Consider the following 12,488-nt stretch of genomic DNA (forward strand, 5'->3'; position numbering starts at 1 on the left):
GGCCCTATGAAAGTACATGTTGGGAAAGCTGGCTCTCTTGGTCAGAGTTTTGTTTGTCTATTGCATCAAGTTTCACCCAGAATTCATTCAAAGCAGAACAAAGTTTACAATGAAGCAAGGATCGCATCTTGTCATGATATTGCAGGTTTCTTTAAAAAATACAGGTTAAAAGTTAAGCTGAAACAGTGTCTCCAAATCAAGAGAAACAGATGTGGAGTCACATTTTGGATAAAGGATTGTTATACAAAAATCAATAACAAAACTAAATAATACATAGGCTACATATTGAATCTAAAGTTTGAAGAGAAGTTTACTTTGTTGGTGAGAGAGATGGAGAGCAAATGAATGTAGTTTAAATACTCCTCACATGTCATGTGACCTTTAGTGTCTTGTTCTACAGTTACAGTAGTGAAAGTCAAAGGGCAAAATAATTGACTGAAAGTTATAAATAGAAGCTTAAACCTACATGTGGTGCTAAAGGTCAAGGGCGAATAAAATTTAGGTCTGTGTGTATAACACTCTGGAATTTGGATTGTATGTTTGCCCACTAGCTTAATGGCAAACTAGTGCTTAAAACTAAATTATTGTATTTATATTGCTTATGTTAAATTCTTACATGGGAATTGTTTCATAGGTAATCAAACTGATGACATGTAATGTGATTGGTTACCTCACATTATGGACTAAGGAGAATGTGCAAAAAAATAAAATAAAATAAATAAATAAAATAAAATAAAACAGAAACGATATTAAATCATTGTGTGAACTTTAAAATCATTGTTATAATTTAAATGATAAACAAATAAATGTAAATAATTTACTGACAATAAATCACAATTACAAATGAAAACAATTGCTTTAATTACAATAAAAAACATGAATATCATGAATGTACTGTAATAACATTAATAATGCTTACAGAAACAGCAAAAACAAACAAACATACATGATGACTTTTGAAAGCTATTATAAAACATGTTTACAATGGTCATTGTAGCTAAACAAAATGATTTATTTGACAAGCACTACATTATTTGTTGCCTCACAATAAGTTCCTACCATTACTGAGGCATTTACAAACTTGGTATGATGGTCTCAACACAGTTGTAAGTCCACTCCTGTTGATCATTTAAAGCCATGACGTGCTGACATACCTGAATAGAGACCAAAACAGGGCACAATTGTTAAAGATATTCATCATAATCGTAAATCTGATTGTCTGTCATGTGCAACTAGCCTCGCTCTAGATGGATTCTTTTTTAATTATAATTGAGAATGGGAAACAGAGCATGAAATGCACCTCATCCTGCATCTACAGAAGAAACTGGTCTCTATTTGTGAGTGAAAATGGTGTATCTCACCATTTTAGTCCTAGCAGGAACCTCCACAGCAAACACACTCATGCCCCTGCTGCTCACACAGTTTTTGCTTTGTTCATTGTTGATGTGCACCGTCACCTTCTGATTGGACTACGGCATCAAAAGTGACAGGAAAAATAGGTGAAAAGAAAACATTACATTACGTTTCATAATCATTCGTTCACAACAATTCCATAGGAAATGTGAACACTAACATTCTAAAATTTGGGATCAGTAAAAAAAAATTAGAAAAAGAAAAAGTACTTTTATTCAGGAATTATGCATTAATTCAAATACATGCTGTTCTTTTGAACTTTTTATTCATCAAAAAATACACAAAAAAATGATCACGGTTTTCACAAAAATATTAAAGGGGTCATATGATGCGATTTCAAGTTTTCCTTTCTCTTTGGAGTGTTACAAGCTATTTGTGCAAAGATAAGATCCCTGAAGTTGCAAAGACTAAAGTCTCAAAACCAAAGAGATATTCTTTATAAAAGTTAAGACTCGACCACGCCCCTCCTAAAACGGCTCATTCAAACACGCCCCCACATGTCTACGTCACGGTGTGGAAAGATTTGCAAAACACCGCCCAAATGTTTATGCAAACAAAGAGGGTGGGACTTTTATTCTCGCTGTAGTATTGTTGCTGCTGCCGGTGTTGTGCCCATTTTCGACCCCCTGCCAAATTATTACCCCTCTCGTTGAAATCGCTATATGATTGCCTAATCCTAACCCCACCCCTAATCCTAACCCCTCCCCCACACCTAACCCTAAACCTACCAATACTAGGGGGGTAATAATCTGGCAGAGGTCAGAATTGGGCACAACACCGGCGCCATGTCCTGGAGACGCTGTGTTTCGTTGTGAAAGCAAAAGTACTTTGTTTGGACTTCCAAAAGAAGACACAACTAGAAATCAGTGGTTAAATTGTATTTACAACACTGTTCCAGAACAGTTCAACCCAAATATTAGACTGTGTGCAGCGCATTTTACGGAGGACTATTTCCTGAACCTGGGAGTAGCCTACCAGCTATGCTCAAAGACTGTTTCTATAAAGTGGGGCAATTCCAACGTTGCAAGGACAGTCTGGCGATTCTGACTCACAGCCTGTAAGTATGTTTTCATATTTAAAGAATTTGCCACTGACTATTCAAACGCGAGTTTTGAGCTGTGTAGAGTAGTGCTTGTTGTTCGTCGTTTCTCCGATCACAAATGCAGACATGGTAAAACGACGCGTAAATAGACAGTATAAGTCATTATAATCAGTAATTATGTCCTCACTGAATGCAACAAATGCCTCGTTTATAGTGGGTTTTATTGTTTTAGTCTCGTCGTGCCGGGACACGTCATCACAATACGGTAAGGGGTGTAACATTTTCGTCTCACGCTTGAGGTATTCGGCCAATCACAACGCACTGGATAGCTGGCCAATCAGAGCACACCTCACTTTTCAGAATGATGAGCTTTGTAAAAATCAGCGCGTTTCAGAAAGGCGGAGCATAGAGGAGCAACAATAATGTACAGTATGTGGAAAATAATGTGTTTTTTGAACCTTAAACTGCATAAACACATTGCATTACACCAAATACACCAAATAATGTTCTTTTTAGCAACGTCATATGACCCCTTTAAGCAGCACAGCCATTTTCTACAATGATATTAATAAGAAATGTTTCTTGAACAAACAGCAAACAAGCAGCAAATCATCAAATTAGAATGATTTCTGAAGGATCATGTGACACTGAAGACCAGAGTAATTGATGCTAAAAATTCAGCTTTGCCATCAGAGGAATAAAAGACATTTTAAAATATCCAAAAATCTTACCAACCCCAAACATTACTGTATATTTCAGATCATTATTTCCACTGACTGTGTCAAAATCTCAAGTCCTCTTAGCAGATCTAATTACCTTCTATCTGTTGAAATGGTCTTTCAGCTGACTTTGCCTATATAATGGCAAATCAGGACATTGAAATTCTACTCATGGCCAGTGTTCCTTTCTAAAAAGCATTCCATTTACTTTGTTTTATTCCCAGTGAATGTTAAGTACCAGCGGTGCAAAAGTGAGGCCTACACAGGCATTTTTAAAAGAATTGGCTTTTTAAACTCTTTTTAACAGCTAAGTGACATAAAACAATAATCAACATACCTTATTGGCAATAACTGATGAAATTCTGCTCTCTCCTTTGTATGTATAAATCAAGACATTCTCATGACCTTTGAGAGATCTGGCCTCTGCTTTTGACGTGATAGACCTCTGTACAGCAGAATTCAACATCTTGATGCCAGAATCCAAATGAACTGCCTGAAGAGTTGCCTTAGCATCCTCACAGTAGACTTCAATGACAAACGGACAGGCCTGGTAGGAAAAAGAAAAATGTACACACACATTAGCTCAGCATGTTCTGATTACAATGCCTACAAGTTAGTTACACAAAAAATTATTCCATTTAGAAATAAAGGACATGTTCCCCAAACCCTTTCAAAAACACCTTTGGTTTTTTATTAGTTGTAATTAAAAGTTAGTCTCAAAGACCTTTGTACCTCCACCATCTCCAAACTGTGGTTGTATCCCATGGCCTCCAGGGTGAGCCACAAATCTTTGGGGTCTCCCTCACGATCATTCGCTTCCATCAGGTTGAGCTCCAGGAAGCCTTGTCTAGTTAACTCATTTTTATTTGTGTCAAAGTTCTCTATAGGAGAGCAAATACTGTTATAGAAATGCATATTATTAGACTAGATTGGATATTACTTGTTCATGATCTGGAAGCAACATTTTTATTTTAAAATAAATAAAACATTACTGAAGACTTTATCACAACAACCAAAGAAATTTACTTGTCAATAATGATTCAATGCATCAAAAAAATAAGTTCAAATACACCATTTAATGTCAAAGAACTGTACATAAGCACAAATTTATAAATAAATAAGCTTTTTTTCCCCCCACAAAATCTGTCATTTTTTGTAGCTGTTTGTAAGTAGTTAAACTCCCACAGATGTAGCAGATATCATCTGGGAAATGTTTACATTTTATTCTATCATTGGCTATAATTCTAACATAATGTCATACATGTGAAAATCGGTTGTGAATTGAACAAATAGTTAAAACTTGGCAAGAGGAAGTTAGGAATCAAATCTTTGTGGCAGTTTTTCTGGTGATTAAGGCATAATACAAGACTTCTTTACCTTACTACCTATGCTAGAAAATGCACATCATATTTTGTAAGAATGTGTGACATACTAGAGCAATACAGGGACTATTTTTGGAATTAGCAAAAACAAGTATTGGATTTCATTAAAAAAATATGATGTGGGGCGGTGTTATGTGTTTCATTTACAGTGTGTTTGTATAAGGACCTTTGCAGATGGCCCAGGCATCCTCATCACATTTCTCTCCACTGGTTCTCTGTTCAAAGAAGTTGTACTCCTCTAGGCACAGCAAACCACTGCCATCCAAATCAATCACTTCAAAGATGTCAGACAATGCCGCCCTGTAGAACAAAACAGTACAGCATCTTTGCATAAATTCAGTATAATGTTATCATAGATACCTAAAATTCAGTAATCAAATATTTATTCAGGCCTCCACCTTAACTCACTGTAAATTTTTTAATTTTGTAAGATTAGAATTGACTAACTTAAACTCTTTGGTTAGCTCCAGCTCTCCAGACTGGGTGCGGTTGACTAGCTGAGCAGTTTTAGTGGAAGTCTTCCTCGTCCTCTTCATGAATCTGCAGCCAGTGGTGAAGGGCAAGAGCAGATATGAGCCAGAACTAAGCTCTCCTCTCCACAGAAACCTCTGTTCATCGATCACACAGGACAAACATACTTTTATAAAATGTAATCATTTGATTGCAATTCCAATGAGGCAGCATCTCATCATGTCGACGTTTGTTTCGCCTTGATGCAGTTCTCAATTTAGTATTTTGATATTTTAGTATTTATACATTGCATATACTAATATATAAACTTGTATTTTATACTTGTGTGTGTGTGTGTGTGTGTGATACACACAGGTGCATCTCAAAAAATTTGAATATCATTAAAAAGTTCATTATTTTTTGTACCTTATTTCAAAAGAATTCTAGATTCATTACACGTAAAGTAAAACATTTCAAATGTTTTTTTGTTTTAATTTTGATCATTAGAGCTTACAGCCTCATGAAAGTAAAAAATCAGTATCTCAAAATATTAGAATATTTACATTTGAGTTTCATTAAATGACCATCCCTACAGTATATATTCCGGGTATCTCTTGTTCTTTGAAACCACAATAATGGGGAAGACTGCTGACTTGGCAATAGTGCAGAAGACAATCATTGACACCCTCCACAAAGAGGGTAAGTCACAGAAGGTCATTACCGAAAGGGGTGGCAGTTCACAGAGTGCTGTATCAAAGCATATTAAATGCAAAGTTGACTAGAAGGAAGGAATTGGGTAGGAAAAGGTGCACAAGCAACAGGGATGACCGCAAGCTTGAGAATACTGTCAAGCAAAGCCGATTCAAACACTTGGGAGAGCTTCACAAGGAGAGAACTGAAGCTGGAGTCAGTGCATCAAGAGTCACCACGCTCAGACGTCTTCAGGAAAAGGGCTACCAAGCCACTTCTGAAACAGAAACAACGTCAGAAGCATCTTACCTGGGCTGTGGAGAAAAGGAACTGGACTGTTGCTCAGTGGTCCAAAGTCCTCTTTTCAGATAAAAGTAAATTTTGCATTTCATTTGGAAATCAAGGTCTGGAGTCTGGAGGAAGACAGGAGAGGCACAGAATCCAAGCTACTTGAAGTCCAATGTGAGGTTTCCGAAGTCAGTGATGATTTGGGGTGCCGTGACGTTTGCTGGGATTGGTCCATTGTGTTTTATCAAGTCCAACGTCAATGCAGCTGTCTACCAGGAGATTATGGAGATGCTGATTTCCTTTTCCAGCAGGACTTTGGCACCTGCCCACAGTGCCAAAACCACTTCCAAGTGCTTTGCTGACCATGATATTCCTGTGCTTGATTGGCCAGCCAACATGCCTGACCTGAACCCTATATGGAATCCATTGGATATTTTCAAGAGAAACAGTGGATCCAACAATACAGACGAGCTGAAGGCTCAATAGTGCCTCAGCAGTGCCGCAGGCTGATCGCTTCCATGTCACACCTCACTGATGCTGTCAATTGTGCTAAAGAGCCCCGACCAACTATTGAGTGCATAAATGAACATACTTTAAAGAACTTGAACTGATCTTGGGAAATATTCTAATATTTTGAGATACTGGATTTTTGACTTTCATGAGCTGTAAGCTCTCATAAAAATTAAAACAAAAAAACTTTTGAAATGTTTTACTTTACATGTAATGAATCTAGAATATATGAAAGTTTCACTTTTTGAAATGTTACAACAAATAATGAACTTTTTCACGATATTCTAATGCACCTGTGTATATACTGTATATATATATATATATATATATATATATATATAGAGAGAGAGAGAGAGAGAGAGAGAGAGAGACACTTCCTACATAACTCTAGGGTTATGCTATAAAATGACATTTGTGTCCCTCATATTGAATTAATGTAAAAAATGTCTTCAACAATGAATAGCTGATGCAAACATTTACTGTATATTAATATAGATCTAGACATAGGTATAGTTAATACAGACATTTCTTTCTAAACATATCACATATAGAAAGAGAGCCTTTTGTCTTTATACTCTCTACATTTATTTTTCGAAGTTAGCTGGCATAACATATTTTTAAAAAGCTACAGCTGTAACCAAGAGTCAACCCTGACACTGTCATATTTGTCTGTTTTCGAATATTGTCATAATGATGTCGCCTTGCATTCAGGAAATAAACTCTGTGGACAAGGCTTCTCTTATTTATCACTTTATTTTATGATTTGTTATATTTGTCAGTAGGATGCTTTTATAATGTTAACACGGTTACCATGATTTTGTAAAAGAGTACATGTGTAGTATATCTGCTGAAACATCAGCATTACAAACCAACCCTGTTACCTTTCCGAATGCATAATTATATCTAAACAGCCATTAATATTCATTCATTTAGCATGAGGTGGAACGGTTTATTAACAATTAAAATATATAAAAAGATAACATTATTAAAAGTCAAATGGAAAAGGTACTTGTGTCAGAGAATGACTGAGAATTATTGCTGAAAAGAGAATATGTCAACATACAAGCAGGCATTACGATTCAATAATATAAATACTATTATATTAAATAAAAAATGGACACATTTACCAACCTCCTTATCCCTTAACTCAGTCAAGCAAACCAAATTCGAATCTTCTTTGGTCTCATTCCCCGTCACCACATAGAGAGCTGTGTCCACACACATCCACGGGGAAGGCTTCTCTGTGGCATACACATACAGTCAAAATACTACTACAAAATTCACTAATCTGCCTAATTGGATACTTTGAATAATTAAAAATCTGTAACTTCAGTAACTTCTGTCTTTAACACCATGTACAATAGATTTACCAGGAATTGGGCTAAGGTTGAGGGGACGAATGGTGAGGTAGACGCTGGTAGTCTCTGGTATAACCAGGCGATACTGAAGAGAAACAATCGTTCCATCTTCTTCCAGATAAAAACAACCTCTCATAAGAGTGTGATGCCAATCCTGGTTAAATAAGTGTTAAAGTTACAACACAGTAGAAACTTTAAACAACTGCAGTATCATAATTCCAGCAAGAAATGTTTTTGGAAGCGTTGAAGATGCAACCACAGGGTGGCACTATTGTAACATCTTTGCTAAAACAAAGGCAATCAAAGACCTGGGTGGAAAAAAAAAAGTGTCAAATATTTCTTTTAGTATGTAAGTAATAAGTGAATAAGCCTAAATTCCAATACAGACCATTGAAATTCATATTATACGCGCTAATAATGTAATTAAAAGTAAAAAGGCCTGAGGAAACCCATCAATTCTTGTCTAAAGTAAGTCTTTTTGCTCTTTTAACTGCTGTTGTTTAGGTCCAGCTAAAATGTTACAGCAAATATACTCTAAATCATCAAGTAATCAAAAAATCTGAGTCAAACAGCCTCCTTTCTGACCCATCAGAGAGTAGTTTTGGGAAATAAACCTTGTCCTCAGGTGCCACAGAGGCCTTTTAATGTTTAGAATTGGTTTATGCTTCTTTTCCGAGTGCTAAAAACATGTTCCCGAAATGACACTTCTTCAACAAAAGCAATTTCCTCCCAGAATTTATGCTGGGTTGTGAAACGTGTTAAGGATCAAATCATAACACTTGGGTGGTTTGTCCACCCCGAATCAAAATGAAGAAAAGCGCCCGAGGCAAGTGTCTACTTTAAAAGGCCCTGATGTAGTGTCCCAAGGAGATGGGTCACTCGGCTGGACTAATACACTGCCCTGTCACCTCCCAGAAACCTCTGTAATTTAAAGTCTCGGCACAGACCGCGAGCCACCATAAAAACACACAACCTGACCCTTTCCAATCCCTACACCCAATTATCAAGCTCCTGGCTTAGGTAATACAATAGGCTGGAACTAAGGCGATAGAACTTTCTTCACCCAAGAGCATCTAGTTTTTTCCAATCTCTTTGCTTTGACGAGTTTGGTCATTATTTTTCTGTGGTAAAGCAAACCAGCTGAGGTTAAAGTCAAAAAGAGTGCAAACAAAGGGAAGGAGATCAATAGCAGAGCTGCACTCATATCGACCAGGTGAAAATGTGCTACCAAAAGGCTTCGATACTACAAAAACACAGCAAATGTATAGCTGCCCTTAAGGCACTTGAGTTTAGATAAAGTTTAGGTTGTAGGCAAAACAGAAGTTCCTAGACAGGAAGCTTGAGATTGTTACATGGGTGCGTAACTATTTATTCCTTAATTGCTCATTCCATTATTACTCAGCCTTTTCATTATTTTATTTTATTTTAAAGTAATGATATTTTATTTATTAAATTATTATTTTATTTTATTTTTTAAAATATATTTATTTTTTACTTTGTTTTATTCAATTTTTAGGTTGACTTTTTAGGAATGGGTCTCTGTCTGCAAAATGAATAATTTTTTAAATACAATTTATTATAACATTTAATTAATTAAAAACATGTTACTTTTATTTTAGCATTTTTAATTTAGCAGTATAATATATTAATGCAAAGCTAAGCCAGTTACAGTACATTTTAAGGTACTGCCTGATTGAAACTTACTTGTTTAGCTCAGCTACTCCTGGTTGTGATTTTTACAGCAGTTGTTTAATTTTAAACATATTTTAATGATATTTTGATTGAGTAATCTTATCCCAACCTTAACCTCTTTTCTTAAGAGTTCTATCAGAGAGATTTTAAGCAAAGTCCAAAAGAAACTGGCACTCCCACAATGCAGCTGGTACCTGTAGAGATTTGGGCTCCACCAGTCTGCCACTCTTAGTGCTGCCAGCGCTCATGGTGATGGCCGTGGATAAAGATGACCGACGACTGCGAGCTGATGATGGTCTGGATGATGAGCGACTGTCTGTCATATGCAAAAATAGAAACTATCTTCATTGCAACAGCTGCATCACTTAGAAATCCAAAAAAGAAAATGAACAATGTAGATAAAGAAATTGAACACCAGAAAGAAAAAGCAAATTATCACTAGTCCTGCACTTACTCATAATAATGACAAATGGCTGCCTTAATCAAAAGGTTTTAAAGGCTCCTCCCTATACAAACCCTCTATTGAGTTCACATTATGGCACAAATCCAAATGATTTTTCATCACACATGAGGGGAGATCAATAGCTTGATCATTACTTACTATATAATAGACCGCAGTGTGAGGAATGGAAACAGAATTGTGTTTGTTTGCTTTTTTGTACAACCAAATGTGAAATCCATCCCGTAAAGCATAGCTGACTGAACCCGACTCGACCCGACCCGACTTGTACTGTCACATTTTAAAGGAACAGTTCATCCAAAAAAAAAAAAACCTTGAAAATTTACTCACCCTCAGGCCATCCAACATGTAGATAAGTTTGTTTCTTTATCGGAATGCATTTGTAAAATTTAGCATTACATCACTTGCTCACTAATGGATCCTCTGCAGTGAATGGGTGCTGTCAGAACGAGAGTCCAGACAGCTGATAATAACAATCCATCAATTAACGTCTTGAAAAGCGTTTTTTTTTTTTACTCCAAACCATTGTTTCCTGCTAAAACACAAATCCTCTATCCATAATATTGCTTTCTCCATTGAAAAAGTGGTCTTGTCTTAATCAGTTGAGGAATATGCACAGATCGAGCACTGCTTAGAAATAAAAACAGTCCAAAACAGTTCTAAACAAACATGTTGGTGGATTTTGATGTGACAGGAAAACAGGGGATGGGCAATTTTTATTATGGCCAGGAGTTTAAAGTTAAAACACCTTAATGATGGATTTGTTTATTACAAACATGCAGCTTCTCACTTCACAAGACTTTAACTGATGGACTGAAGTCAAGTGGATTATTGTGATGCTTTTATCACCTGTTTGAACTCTAATTCTGACAGCACCCATTCACTGCAGAGGATCCACTGGTGGTGAGCATTGAGCAAGTGATGCAATGCTCAATTTCTCCAAATCAGTTCTGATGAAGAAACAAACTCATCTACATCTTGAATGACCCGAGGGTGAGTAAATATTCAGCAAATTTTCATTTTTGAGTGAACTATTCCTTTAAGACCAAACCCAGCCTGAACCCTAAATTCCTCACTCCAAAGTAAAGATAGTGAAGGCAAAAGCATTCTGTAGCATTATAAATTACTAATATATTACACTATAATATATTATGCTTTTATGTTTTGTGCTTGTGTGCAGACCCAGTATCATACCTTTCCTCTGTGTGGTTTCCAGCTCTGTTCTGAGCTGTGTCTCTGAAGCTGGAAGCTCAGGTTTGGACTCTGAGCTCTGTGGGGAGTTGTCCAGCTGGTTGCCAAAGTTCTGCCTCTTCAGTTTGGCATCAGCCTCAAGCTTCTTCACTGCTGTGGTCTGACACTGCTCTGCTGTAGACTCGAGAAGCCTGCAAAACTAAACAGCAGGCTGGCTAATTCAACTCACCTATTTTATACTATATTTGTCAATTTACATTACAAACCACCCTTTTTCATACCTCTGCGTAGTCTAACTTCCCATCTTTGTTGACATCTGCTAAGGAAAAGATTTCATCCACTTCCTTAGGTGACATTTTTTCACCAGACTAAAACAAACAAATCAAAATACAAACTTGAAATGATTATAACAGCCGGAAAACATTGTTGTAAAGAGAGAACAGAACAAATTTAACACTTACTGAAGTAAGGACTCTGCTGAGCTCTTCGTGTGAGATATATCCATCACAATTTACATCAAATTTCTTGAAAATTCTCATAAGCTGGTCTGATTCTGCTGGTTTTTCTTTCTTAAGTATTTCACAAAAGTCATCAAAATTCAGCTTCTTGGTTCCTGGGGGCCAATATTTGTCTAAAGCTTTCTGTGATGGATTTCTACCTGCTTGCTGAAGAACTGAGAGACAAAACAGCAAAGCTGGACAATCATTGTATACATTGACTATTAACCTAGTGATAATATTTTGCACTGACAAAGTCATTAGCAAATATTAATATATGAAGATATATCGAAATATGTAGAAATATATCACTTTCACTAATGTATTCATGTTGATTATACTATATTATTTGAATGTGCATTATCTACAACACTTTGTTCCTGAATTATGAACTAAGTAACTAATTATGAATTAGTTATCAAGTGTTACCCATTTATTGATATTATCAATAATATCTAGCCTTTATATTATGAGCAACGTGCAGGTATAAAGATGTTGAGTTGAATTATGCTCACCGGTACACAGCTGATCTTTACAAGTCATATTAACCAGGCTGGATCTGAACACAGACAGATAAGCAGCCCTGCACTTCACATAAAACCTCTCTTCCTCTGAGCGCTGCATTATGAAATATATATTAAATATGCAAGCGAAATATCAAAGCATGTTGTGATAAGAGCAGTGAGCTAGAGAGGCGAGTCTGTGGGCTATTTTATGGTTGGTGGTGTTGTTCACTATCGAGTCTGATTGCCATGGCTGCCGTGTGTAAACAAACCCGGTGCGCAGTTAAAATGAG

General features: G+C 36.4%; 1 protein-coding gene and 1 long non-coding RNA gene across 2 annotated transcripts; one reads left to right on the plus strand and one right to left on the minus strand.

Annotated features, from left to right (window-relative positions):
* Positions 1–889: 889 nt before the first annotated feature.
* efcab7 (EF-hand calcium binding domain 7) lies at positions 890–12,473 on the minus strand. Its single transcript, XM_058780158.1, has 13 exons — positions 12,208–12,473; positions 11,657–11,868; positions 11,477–11,563; positions 11,199–11,394; positions 9,739–9,860; positions 7,865–8,006; positions 7,626–7,735; positions 5,004–5,164; positions 4,723–4,856; positions 3,907–4,055; positions 3,512–3,721; positions 1,362–1,469; positions 890–1,154 (listed from the first exon to the last, which is right to left on the minus strand). Exons 1-13 carry the CDS (start codon positions 12,314–12,316, stop codon positions 1,074–1,076), a joined length of 1,821 nt encoding a protein of 606 aa, XP_058636141.1. The 5' UTR covers positions 12,317–12,473; the 3' UTR covers positions 890–1,073.
* Positions 9,093–11,301, plus strand: LOC131543003 (uncharacterized). Its single transcript, XR_009271839.1, has 3 exons — positions 9,093–9,208; positions 9,673–9,839; positions 11,185–11,301. It is a non-coding gene; the product is annotated as an uncharacterized LOC131543003 (long non-coding RNA).
* Positions 12,474–12,488: the final 15 nt, after the last annotated feature.

The sequence above is a fragment of the Onychostoma macrolepis genome, chromosome 06, assembly GCF_012432095.1.
Source record: "Onychostoma macrolepis isolate SWU-2019 chromosome 06, ASM1243209v1, whole genome shotgun sequence".
Classification (NCBI taxonomy): Eukaryota; Metazoa; Chordata; class Actinopteri; order Cypriniformes; family Cyprinidae; genus Onychostoma; species Onychostoma macrolepis.